At 37.9% G+C, this 13,427-nt stretch overlaps 1 protein-coding gene across 1 annotated transcript in view; it reads left to right on the top strand.

Annotated features, from left to right (window-relative positions):
• The window catches only part of LOC103815655 (dynein axonemal heavy chain 5-like), a 148,880-nt gene that overhangs the window by 80,891 nt on the left and 54,562 nt on the right, over window positions 1-13,427 (top strand). The window contains exons 53-59 of the mRNA XM_030238620.2: window positions 1,460-1,666; window positions 1,755-1,994; window positions 2,629-2,783; window positions 4,488-5,152; window positions 6,325-6,605; window positions 6,968-7,183; window positions 9,767-9,934. Of these exons, the coding sequence (XP_030094480.2) occupies window positions 1,460-1,666; window positions 1,755-1,994; window positions 2,629-2,783; window positions 4,488-5,152; window positions 6,325-6,605; window positions 6,968-7,183; window positions 9,767-9,934 (1,932 nt within the window). The remainder of the gene's footprint in view (window positions 1-1,459; window positions 1,667-1,754; window positions 1,995-2,628; window positions 2,784-4,487; window positions 5,153-6,324; window positions 6,606-6,967; window positions 7,184-9,766; window positions 9,935-13,427) is intronic.

Genomic DNA, 13,427 nt, shown 5'->3' with positions numbered 1-13,427 from the left:
AAATATTAACTTTTAATATTAAAAAATATTAACTTTTTCCATTTCAAACAGACTGTTAAAAACATTTGACTGCAATTTCTGGGCAAATTTTGCTTTGAGAGAGACAAAAATATTAGGTATAGAATTAAATTTGAAAAGAACAAAACTACAGCAGAGAAATGCATGTCAAATTTGTTCTTCTTCTGAGAAAAGTGGGGGAGAGTGGTGGAAAGATAGGGATTTGTTAAATTCCTGTGCAAGAAAAGGTTGGTCAGGATTTCACAAACAATTCACTGTACTTGGTTTACATAGAGAAATAGAGGAACTTCTAGTGAAACTATTCACTCATCCCTATTGGCCAATATATTCAACAGTGCTGGTGCTTATTACTGCTAATTAACTTCCTTTCCTAGAGAAAATGTAGCTTTTGCTAGGTTGTAAATATTTTCCCAAATACTGTTTTCTCAATTTTTTCCCTTCCCTTCCCTTCCCTTCCCTTCCCTTCCCTTCCCTTCCCTTCCCTTCCCTTCCCTTCCCTTCCCTTCCCGTCCCTTCCCTTCCCTTCCCTTCCCTTCCCTTCCCTTCCCTCCCTTCCCTTCCCTTCCCTTCCCTTCCTTCCCTTCCCTTCCCTTCCCTTCCCTTCCCTTCCTTCCCTTCCCTTCCCTTCCCTTCCCTTCCCTTCCCTTCCCGTCCCTTCCCTTCCCTTCCCTTCCCTTCCCTTCCCTTCCCTTCCCTTCCCTTCCCTTCCCTTCCCTTCCCGTCCCTTCCCTTCCCTTCCCTTCCCTTCCCTTCCCTTCCCTTCCCTTCCCTTCCCTTCCCTTCCCTTCCCTTCCCTTCCCTTCCCTTCCCTTCCCTTCCCTTCCCTTCCCTTCCCGTCCCTTCCCTTCCCTTCCCTTCCCTTCCCTTCCCTTCCCTTCCCTTCCCTTCCCTTCCCTTCCCTTCCCTTCCCTTCCCTTCCCTTCCCTTCCCTCCCTTCCCTTCCCTTCCCTTCCCTTCCCTTCCCTTCCCTTCCCTTCCCTTCCCTTCCCTTCCCTTCCCTTCCCTTCCCTTCCCTTCCCTTCCCTTCCCTTCCCTTCCCTTCCCTTCCCTTCCCTTCCCTTCCCCAGATGTTATTGGAAAGGACAAAAGAGAATAGCAGAAATTATCTGAAAGAAAGGGCAGGAGCAGCTCCACAGGATAGGCAATATTGACATTTTTACTGTAGTCTCCAGTGCCATCACTGGTTACCCTTCAATGCATGTTCCTGGGACTCTAAACATTAAAAGAAACTCAGATGAAATCTATGTGAAATTAAAGAGATGGTTGTTGCTACTGTAGTTTCTTCATTTTACAGTTGCCTCTTCAATGCTAAGCAAGTTTTTATGCTTTAATGCAAGACCAAAGTTTGTGAAAATATCCATATTCACTTTCACTTAATATTAAGTAGAAAATATTTTCATTTAGCAGTTATTTGAATATAATTCATGACATTATTTTGTAGATGTTACCAACTCCAGCTAAATTTCATTACATCTTCAATTTACGAGACCTCAGTCGTGTTTGGCAAGGAATACTTACAGTTACTTCTGATGTCTGCCAGAGCATCAGTGTTTTGGTAGCATTATTCCAACATGAGTGCAGACGAGTTATTGCAGACAGGTTCGTCAGTCAAAGCGATAAAGACTGGTTTGAAGACATGATGAGGAAGGTAAGCAAATAGTATTTTTAGTATTTGCCACAGAAAGAGGCCAATGACATATTTCATTACTAAAGCAATCCTTAATGTATTGTTGTAGATTGTTTCTGAGGAACATGGTCAAGATATTGGGGATAAATGCACAGAATTATACTTTGTGGATTTCTTGCGTGATGACCCGGAGATTGCTGGAGATGAACCTGATGATGCAGAGTTGAAGGCTCCTAAAATTTATGAGCCTATCCCATCTTTGGATTACTTGGCAGAAAGATTACAGATGTTTATGCAACAGTACAATGAAACTGTCAGAGGATCAAAGATGGATTTAGTATTTTTCAAGGTATTAATGCTTGTAATTGTATTAATACAGAAAGTGCCTGGTCTTTTGCACTTAGTGATACATAGGTCTTGTAAGTTTCTATCACATTATTTTGGAGATGGCTCAGAACATCTAGGTTGTCTACACAGTGCACACTGTGAATGTCGTCTTGCTTTCCTGAAAGTCATCTCCTTGTCAAAGGTCTTGATGCACAATGCTTTCTTCAACTTTAGTTTGGGTGGTTTGATAGAATAACTACAGCAGTTGAATAAGAAATGCCTATAGTGCACTTGCATTTTACTTTTGTCAGTCTTTTTAGAGAGCTTGTAAATAGGTCAGCTAAAAGGCTGGAGGAGTCCTTTCTGCTTTTCCTGCTGTCCCCTAAGGAGTATGCCCTCAGCTCTGCTGATGACAAACTGTGCATATGACATTGCTTCATACAAGCTTGAGAAAAGGATATTTCTCTTGAGTTAGCTGGCTGCCCACTGAAGTCAGGGGAAAATCCCCTGTTGGTTTTGATGAGTAAAGGAGTGAGTCTTAGACTCCAGAGAAGCCATCCAGCTGTTGAGAAGCAGTTGCTTGGTGACATGCTTCTAGTTGATTGTACAATGCATCATTTTTGCATCTCTTCATCCCCTTTTCTCTCAATACACAGGATGCAATCATCCATTTGATTAAAATATCACGGATTATTCGTACTCCACGAGGAAATGCATTGTTGGTGGGTGTGGGTGGATCTGGAAAGCAGAGTCTGACCAGACTAGCAGCATACATTGCTGGACACGACAGCTTCCAGATTACTTTAACAAGGTAACACAATGTTAAAGTGTACATGGACATTTGCTCCTTAATTTGCTGTAGAAATGAACTCCTCACAATCAGCCTAAAGAAATGCAAACCTCTCAAATTTTATCCCTCATTCTAAATGACATTTCCAGTCTTATATAGCCAAACAGCATCATGAAATTTTCTGTTAAATGAGTTAAGATTTTGTAGTGCTGGAATTCTGTAATTTATAGAAATTTGAAGTGAAAGGGAGGAGCTACTGCCTTCCTTCTTTGTCTGTTTTGACATATGGTTTACAGGGCTAAGCAATAAAGACCAGCAGAGTGTATTCTCCTTTGCAAACTATTTAAAATGCTGAGAAGTATTCTTTAGAGAGACATATTAGATCTATGAATAATGTTATGAGGCTTCTGATGAAAGGAAAGATAAAGAAAGCCATATCACAATCTCTTCCTGTGTCCCAGAAGCAGAAGAAAGGAAAACTGAGAACAAAAAAAGGAGGGAAAGAAAAAACCCCAAGTGAAAGAACAGAATCCCTAGATTTCCAAGATTAATAAGACAAATATTAATAATGGCAATGAATATGGAAGCAGGAAGAATGAAATTAGCAGTTAAGAGTGGATGCTGGGTCATGTTTTGTCTCTAAGTATCATTTCCCATAACTGGTGTTAGATTATTGAACCAGATACACTGCTATTCTGACTCAGTAGAAAAATTCTTACTTTCCTATCAGAACACCAAAAATCACTGTAATAACTGTAGCTGACACATACAAACTGATACAAAAAGCTGGACTGTTTCTCAAGCTCTGAAGTGTTTACTTTACGGGTATTTATAGAGCAGAAATAAGATGGAGCTGAAAGAGAATTGGGACACTTCCTGTGTGGCATATTTAATATGTGAAGAATGGGTCATGTGTGTATTGCACAAATTACTTACGACTTTGAAGACATTCTTGGAAATAAGAGACTGGTTACAAAGAAAAGAGGTTTCTAATTTCAGCTTTAGTTGGCTTGGGACAAAATCTGCCATTTTATTAACATTACTTTATGTCATTTTATACTGCACAATTTGAAATGTGTAGTTGAATTTCTGTTGACTTATCTGAATCTTACTTAGTGTGTGTACCAGCTATAAGACCCATAACAACAGAAGGAGTGATGGTCTCCATTTGCAGAAGAGCTGATCAGCCCAAGTGATAATGTTCAAACATAATTTCTGGGGCTTGATTTTAGTTAAACCATATAACGCAATAAACCCCTCAGTTTCATTCTCTTCTGTCTCCCAATGATTTCCTTTAACCTGCTCTCAATATCTTCAGAAGATAATCCAGCTGTATTTACATAATGGTTACAGGTATCAGAACCTACTTGACAACTTAATCCAGCTGTATTAACCTATTTCTAATAAAGAATTTACGTCTGCAAGCCATGGGGATACAAAACAGCATCATAATTGCCTTAGATATAGTATTGCTCTCAGCTTACTTTTCCCCAGCACATTATTTTGTTGACTTCACCTCATTTCACATGATTTATACTACTGATCATTCACTTTGGGAAAATGTTTATAAAAAAGAAACTTAAAAAATGTAACCAGGACCTATGATATTAAGTTCTTATCTAGATTTTTTTTTCTTGCCTCAAGGAAGCTGATCCAGATGATACATATCTCCTAAGGTGATCTGTAATTCTTGTTCTCTCTTCCCATAACCCTTTTCTATTCCAGAACATATGCCACCAACAACCTTTTGGATGATCTGAAAATGTTGTATCGCGCTGCTGGTCAAGAAGGAAAGGGTGTTGTCTTTATATTCACGGACAATGAAGTCAGAGATGAATCTTTTCTTGAGTACATGAACAATGTTTTGGCTTCAGGTGAAGTCTCAAATCTTTTTGCACGGGATGAAATAGGTGAAATCACACAAGACCTGATTCCAGCAATGAAGAAGGAGTACCCAAGGCTTAGTCCCACTGGTGAAAATCTTTATAATTACTTTCTTGCTCGAGTTCGGAATAACCTGCATGTGGTTCTTTGTTTTTCTCCTGTTGGGGAAAAATTTAGAACTCGTGCGCTCAGATTTCCAGGTCTGATTTCAGGCTGTACCATAGACTGGTTCCAGCAGTGGCCTAAAGATGCTCTTGTAGCAGTTGCACAGCATTTTTTATCTTCTTACCATATTGAGTGTACAGATGAAGTGAAACATAGTGTTGTTAACACCATGGGAACAATTCAAGATATTGTAGCTGAAAAATGTATTGAATACTTTGAACGATATAGGAGACGGACTTTTGTCACACCAAAATCTTACTTGTCCTTCATTGAAGGTTACAAAACTATTTACAAAGAGAAGTTTGCCAGTCTTGGAAGTTTGTCTGAACGCATGAGAACAGGTACTGTAAAAGCTTCTTGATTTTTTTTTCTTTCATTTTTTTAAAAGGGTGAAAAGAATCTGAATAAAAGGATATGAAAGCGTGGATTTAGATTGTGATCTCACATTCTTTTGGAAGCAGACTCAAATATTTTCAGCTGTATTGTGTGTGATTACAAAATGTGCAGAGGTTTTGTTTCCATGAACTTTATGAATGTGCAGATTAAAGGGGAGTTTTTGAAATAGTATTAGTTAGCAGTTAAAATACCTGAAACTCTTCCTTCAACATGTATGTATTCCAAGGAACTAATGAGATCCTAGTTTTCACATGTAAGCATACCATGAGTAAATCTGAGAAAAGGTAATTAAGTGATCATATTCAGTCCCTCTGAAGAATTTTTTAAAGAAACAGGTATGTGCCAAAGGTACAGTTTTAAAACATTGCTCTGTACATGGTCACACATTGTAAACAATTAAAGAGTCTCCTAAACTGAATGCTGTTTGGAACTGAATGTGAACATAAATTGCAGACCTGCCCTCTGTACACACAAGTCCAAAGGTAAAGGGTAGCTGGCTGTCTGGAAGAACAAACGTGGGGTTTTTAGAGCTAGAAAGATATATATAATGCATTAACATTTAGAGACATGCATTTATATATAAGTATGTTTATACTTAAGAGATTTTCTCATAATTTGTTCAAATGATTGGAGCATTGTATTGCTCAAGAATCTTTAGGTTTTTTTACCCCCATCTCTTTTGGATCTTCATGTAATGTTGAATTTAGAAGCTCAGCCCACTCTCCTATGTCTTTGCTTTCATTGCCAGGTTCCTCCTCTTGGTTTTGTACAGAGTACAACCTAGTACTTTTCATGTTCTCACAGATTTCAGAGATTTCACACACCATTCTTAAGACTGTCATTTCCATGCTAATGTTTTTGAGCATGTGTGTTTAATATTTAGTCTCCTTCTCATGTATAAGAACATAAATAAGTGATGAAGTGACAGATTCTGAACGGTTTTATGCATTAAAAAAAAAAAATCCCCTACTGAATTTTGGTGCTCAATCAATGGGATTACTCACTGGTGTTTCTAAATAGGAATCTAAGTGATTTATTTAAAATATCCACATTGCTTCACTGAGGTTACTTTCTCCATAGGTCTTCCTGTTGCTAAAATGGAATTTGTCCACCACAGGTCTTGCAAAACTGATGGAAGCTGAGGTTTCTGTAAATCAGCTCTCGAAGGAGTTGGTTATGAAGGAGAAAGATTTGGCTATAGCTTCAAAAAAAGCTGATGAAGTTTTATTGGAAGTAACTATGAAAGCCCATGCTGCAGAAAAAGTTAAAATGCAGGTGCAAACAGTAAAAGACAAGGCTCAGGCTATTGTGGATGACATTGCCATTGATAAAGCAGCAGCAGAGGAGAAGCTTGAAGCTGCAAGACCTGCACTGGAAGAAGCCAAGGCAGCCCTGCAGGTCAGGAGCAAAGATATTCTGAGCATGCATGCAGTTAATGATTATTATGTGCAAAATTATGACTTATGCTTCTAACTTGGGAGGATACAGGGGATTGAAAGAATGGCACTAATCTGAAAATCCTTGTAGAAAAAACCCTGAAAACAAGAAGGGAAGAGGTAAGATGGGCAGTACTCAACTGTCAGGTAGTAAAGCAGTCATAGAGTGGGACTACCTTTAAGGACTTTCTGCAGTAGTGCTTCTGAGGGACCTGCAAAACTGCAGCAATTGCATTACCTGTAGAGTCCTCCCAAAAGAACATCATTCTTTGCAATCGAGTGGCTGCTTATATAAACGGACTATTTTCTTCTCTAATTTTTCAGACAATAAAACCTTCTGACATTGCAACTGTTCGCAAACTGGGCAAACCTCCTCACCTGATAATGCGGATCATGGACTGCGTACTGCTTTTATTCCAAAGGAAGGTAGACTCAGTGACACTAGATCATGAACACCCAGGTGTGAAGCCGTCATGGACTGAGGCTCAGAAGCTAATGAATAATTCAGGATTTCTTAGCATGTTGCTTAGTTTTCAGAAGGTAAGTAATTAATAGGGGCGCTACTGCTCCAATTACTGTGTTCAGACTGTCTTCTACCAGCAAAGGAAGTTTGAAACAGTTTTGTCTATCTATAATTGCAGGTACTTGGTGACTATTCTTTTTCATTTTCATGGTTCATTATCTCAGTAATTTTTCTCCTGGGCCATGCAGTGGCTTCTAGCAGACAGAAGTATCCCAAGCACTAGATCAAATCTTGAGAAGCTGAGTGTTATCTTATTCAGGAAGTTCCTGCTTCTGAGTAGGAATTTGCCTTAAAAGGGCTCACTCTTGGCTTTTTAATGGCTCACCTTCTCCAGTGCTACCAGGCCTGTTTGCCTGTAAGACACTCGACAATTCTGTCTCAAATTTGCTGGGGAGCTGGCAGGAAATAAGAAAAAATTATCAGGAAAGGTAATGAGATGATTAGGGAACTTTTGGGGTTCTTTCACAAGAAAAATAGTGAAATGAAGAATATTTTTATTATCAACTAAGAAGAAAGAAAAATAAAAAGTAAGAAAAATAAAAGTGAACAGGTTTTATTTCTATCAGGACAGAAACTTTTGCAAGGTTCACTGAACTGTGAGACAAAGGAAGATTCTCTATAGGGAAGAGAAGAAAGATGTCACAGGTAGCTGGACCAGAAAAAGACCTGGGGTAGAACATGAAATGGCAGAATCATAGCCCAACTTTAAAATCCAGGAGACCAAGCAGATTTCAGCAAAACCTGGTTTTCCTGCAATGTTGAAGAACATACTTTCATTTGTACACTAATGTTTTAATCTACTTAACTGTGCATTTTGCTGATGCCTTTTCTAAGCTGCTGGAGTGTTTTTGTTGTGAAGATCATTCTCACTATCCCCAGGAGCCATTTCTCCCAGAGAGCCATATTGTGGAAACTTGCACTGCCTCTGTAGACAGTTTTTTCCTGAGGCTGTCAGTCTGGTCACTTTTCCGAGTGCTATCTCCACTAAACAGAAAGAGGAAATTAGTTTTAAGATAGCGAGGACTAATTATGCCCTCCTTACTCAAGTTTCTGTCTAATGAGACTTCCAGAGTTTTGGCACTTATTAATAGTGCATGTATTCCTGCTGGTAGTTGGCAGCATATTTAACTCAGAGGAGTCAGAACAACTTCTGTGGGACTGAGTTCTTGCAGGAAGTGATACTGGTGAACATGGACTAGAATACTGGACTACTTCAATCCCTGATGAGGTCCTCCATATGCTGTCTATTTCTCATTTTGAGTATATATGACAAGAAAGCTCATTGTGTCTCAGTAGACTATACAGTTTAATTGTTTGTGAGACTTTTGTTCTTTCCTAATATTTTTTTAGGCAATGAAAATTCGTGGATGAAGAAGTTAATTGAGTTCAAAATTAATTACTTAAAAGGAAAAGCTTGACATTTTCCAAGCTTTTGAGCAGAGATTTAGGCCACTGCTGATTGATCTTTGCTTCACCTTTGCCAGATTTTTAGCTCATTATTTTGAGTAGGAGAATAAAAATGTCAAAATTTTTGTCCAGCACTATTTTACATTTTAGCAAACAATCACAGTGAAAACATCACCATGTCTGATCTTGGGAGTAATATAGTGAATTTTTTTTTTTTTACAGTAGCTAAGGATCAGATAAGTACAAGGCAGAGTTTTCTGCTGTGCAGAAAAACAAGAAAAGGATAAATTGCTTGACAGTATGAATGGTGAATGATTTTTAGATGCATTAAAAGAAAGGCATTAATACATTGCCAAAAAAAGGGAAGATTCTTAACATATCTATTGTTAAGCAGTCATTTTTAGCCTGTATAAGCTCTTCTACTTTCTACCTTGCTCTAGGAGGTGAATTCCATTTTCTTCTGACACTTACATAATTATAGATTAACCGCCATCATCAAAGATCTGGCTTTTCATATTCTCAGCAGATTGTGAAAGGGGGGAAAAAGCCCTGGGATTAGAATAAGAGCTGAAAAAAATTATTTTGCTCTTAAGGAAAAGGGTTATCTTCAGTGAAGTGAAGACAGTGCTTTGCAGTTTCACCCTTTTTCTTCTGAAACCTAAATGTTTGGTTCCTTTAGCTGTGCTCACACCAGTGCCTGTCTGATGCCATGGTGAGGTTGTTTATGGAACCAGACTAGAAGAAAATTATTCAGTAGTTTTCTGACTTATATTTCTGCCAGAACAGTTTCCAGACTAGATCACTGAGTGTTGGTGAGGGTATTAAAGACGGGGCAAAGACATCTGGTTGAGGGGGAAAGAGAAGAAGGTGCAGTGTTGTAGCAGCTATAACTTAGAACAGCTCCATTGTCATGGAGCTATGAGCACTAGGAACATCTGTAAAGCTTATTTGTCAGATAGGGATATTAAATGCCAACTCAAGTCAATCTGTTGCAATAGAAGTAGGAGTTATTTTCACGGGTACAGAAAAACTGCTAATCTGTCCTTTATAAGAGTGAAAGGCAACAGTGTTGCTTTGTTGATTTATTCTGTAAGAAGTGGTACCCTATGGTTTTAAAAAGAAAAATTTCTGTGAAGCAGACCTTATTCAAAAACCCATTTTAAAAAACATTTTTTTTCTTTTTCATTGACAAGGACTCAATTACAGAAGAAACTGTGGAGCTTTTAGAGCCCTATTTGGATATGGAGGATTATAATCTTGAGACTGCTAAAAAAGTGTGTGGAAATGTAGCAGGTCTTTGCTCATGGACACAAGCAATGGCTTACTTCTATGGTATTAATAAAGAAGTTCTTCCTCTTAAGGTATTTCATATTGATAATTTTATTTTTTCGAGAGATTAATATAGTCAAGTGGAAAAAAATGTCATGTTATTTTGTCTAAAAAAGAGATTCTTGTTTCTTCACACACAGTTAAGTCAAGCACACAGAGGTTTAATATGTCCTGGCAACTTTTTCCCCTTACACACAACTACCCTGTGGTACAGCTTTAAGTTGTGTGAACACAGTAAGCATTCAGTTGGTTCTTTATAGAGCCTGTCTTGCTGTGCATGGGAGATAGTGATACCTTCTCTGCCCTCAGAGTGAGTGCCAGGCACTATGGCTCCAACAAAACTCCTCAGTCCTACTGGCCCAGGAAGGAACCTACTCATTGTGGTCATGATAGAATCTGGGAGAGGAGAGACCAGTCTTGGAGTCTTGGCACAGAAAGATTCTTTAAGGAATTTAGCTGGAATTCATCCCCCTAAAAATATTTTGGAGTTTCAAACTGCTACGTGCAAGTGTACATATGTAATAAAGTAGCTGTGAGGTAGAGAATTCTGTTGAAACATTGAACTGAAGTAGAAAGGGATCGGCCACTGTTGTGTGAATTCCTGCAGACAGCTTTATTGTCTTGGAAATGTTCCATTTGTGAGCACATTGAAAATAAGGGTCTTTGCATATTTAAATAATGATTTATAGTCATTGCTCTTGCAGTGAGTTTTATGGCTCTTTTCTGAAGAAATGCATCCAATCCATTATGCTTCCACTGCACTCGTGTTTGGTTTCTTATTGAATAAGCCACTGTATCAATGGTACAGTCAAAACTCAGCATAATCTTGTAGCATACCTAGACAGATCTGATTCAAATATGTTAAAAGCATATTCTTTTTTATTCAAGTAACTCAAGAGAATGCTGTATTTTCATGATATATAACTAGCTATTTCCTTTTCAAATAATGGGATGTTCACTAATGAAAACAGAATTTGAAATGTTACTATTGGGAGCTATAAAAGGGAGCAAGACCTTGGGGAAATAGTGGCTTTATATGCAAATGCAACTCTGAAAGCTGAAAACGTGCTCTTGTAGTTTTTATTTGAATATATATGATTTAGGATTACATATAAATTTAGCTTTGTGTTCATTCTTGTCACACTGTAGCTGATAAAAGATGAAACATACATATCTTGGCAAAGTGGTGCCTATTGTCAAGTTCAGCAACAGTCAAAAGTATTTTAAAATCTGAAGATGATAGAGGGAGGGAGGAAGAATGTAAAGTATGCAGGAGATATTGCAGAAAGCAGTGTAGTGATGCTAAGAAAATAATTGAATATAAACGTACAATTAAACTGCATAAAGTACTAGCCCAGGCTAATCCATCCAGTGCTAAAAGCAGGTTTACTGAATGAATTAATCAAGCTGTGTTATTCTAACTGCTGTTAGAGGATATAAATCCCCTTCAACACCTGCAAAATAGATTCAATATATTTTTAAATTGCATCTTAAGTGAGACTCATTGCCTCATTTATCTTAACGATGACAGCCTGTGAAAACTAATTAATAGCGACTTATGTTTTAGAGTGCAAAATTATTTATTTTTATATAGAAATATATAATTTATTGTGCAAAAAATATATATTAATAATGTATATATTTAGTGTGCAAAATTATATAGATGATAGATGATAGATGATAGATGATTGATAGATGATAGATGTTATATGATATATTTTTTAGTGTGCAAAAACTTATATTTTCTAACTTATATACTTTGTGTGCAAAAATATCTGGTTCCTAGGAATGGATACTAGCATACTTGAGATAAGTTACCTGCAGCCCAAGGGTCATTGCAAGGGTCAAGCAGGAGGATGAGCTGTTCCTCCCCAGATTGATATCTAGTAAACCAGCCTGCTGCATTAACCTGAGAATTTTGAAACACCATCTGCTCCTTATCCATTATTTGAAGAATATAAGAGCAGACTGGAGAAGCCCTGACTTTTGCTGTGATACTGTTAGCCTCCAATTAAAATACTGTGTATAGGAGTATAATTTCCCATAGGGATGTCTGCAGTGGCTTTAATTAAGTTCTCCTTAGGCTGTTATAGTGATCAAGGGAAGTCTGTTTACAGTTTATAAATTCTGTTTGATATTGAGGATTCTCCCTGTCACACTCAGTTTTACGTATGAGACTTTATTGCCTTTTCTACTTTCATTTGTCTCCATGCTGAACTAAAATCCACAGCAAGCAATGAAAGGAAACATCGCACCTGAAGAAGAGGTAATAGTGAAGGAGTGTTGAAATTTGATAGTTGCCCATTTAAATAAGCGTGTCCTTGACAAGGTGATGCCCACTGGGCAGGAAAACAAGCAAGCAAGTCTAAATCCAAGGCCCACAATAACTGTAAAAGGAAAGAATATACTTTGGTATTTTGGGGGGATGAAGGGAAGGATTAGGTCACTTAACAAAACAGTGAGGTCAAGACATGTAACTGAACAGAAAATATGGAAAGTCCTTCACTAGCTAGTACAGAAAGTGAAAAACAGATAAGAGATATGATTTCTGTTTATTTCAAAGGTTAATTTGATCTCAAAGAAAGTGAGGCCAAGATTTTATTAATGTCACTCTTGTCTGGATCTGTTTGCATGTGTACATACGTGTATATATATATGTGCAGGTGTATATTTATTTTTTAAAATTTGTATTGGTGAGGTAAAAACACTGGCTTTGGAATGTCCACAAAACTGTGTATGCCTTTGCCTTTTTTACAATCTTTGGTGGATACAAGTGTATCATGATGTTGAGTCTCTGTGAAGGTTGGTTCAAAACCAATGAAGTGTCTATAGGAAAAATCTGCAGTAATCTGGGATGGAGGCAGTTTTGAGACAGCATGTCCATGAAGAGTCTTCAGTCAGATGCCATGTGCCCAGAACAGGACTGAAGCAAAAGACAAAGATGAGCACTTATCTCATCCCCAGAAGGTCAGGAGCAGAGTGACAGAGTCCAAGAAGCCTTCTGATCTAGTCCAGCAGCAGTAAGTGCTCAATGGACTGTAAGAACAGCTGGCTTTGAAAACTGAAATTCCTTAACAAGAGAAGTGCTAGGAAAGCTCCAAATCATCCTTGCTTATAAAGAACTCTATAGTTTTGGATGCTTTTTATTTCCTAATGGGATTCTCCTGTAACATTTCCTCAATTTACTGAGCAGCAGTTGCTCTTCAGAGTGATTTGGGGTTGTTCTGGGCATTCCATCCAAGATCAGGAATAGCATTAAATGGTGTGAGGTTTCTTTCTGTTGGAGAATTCATTTTTATTGAACTACTTCCTTGGATCAGGGTCAGATATACTTGGTACTTTGCAAAACTGAGTTTGCAATGGATCAGCAGCAAACTTAGTGTCTATGTCAATACTAATAAATTAAACAGTACTAGTGAATGTTTCTAGGCACTGAAAAGTGATAATTTACACTGGAAATTTTTTATAATGATCCCTAGTGTGATTTGGTCTTTGCTAAACAGCATTTTTCAGTAGTCTCTGGGC

Source organism: Serinus canaria, chromosome 2 (assembly GCF_022539315.1).
Source record: "Serinus canaria isolate serCan28SL12 chromosome 2, serCan2020, whole genome shotgun sequence".
In the NCBI taxonomy this organism is placed as follows: domain Eukaryota; kingdom Metazoa; phylum Chordata; class Aves; order Passeriformes; family Fringillidae; genus Serinus; species Serinus canaria.
Note: the sequence above shows the minus strand (reverse complement) of the source record. Positions and strands in the feature narration are given on the sequence as shown.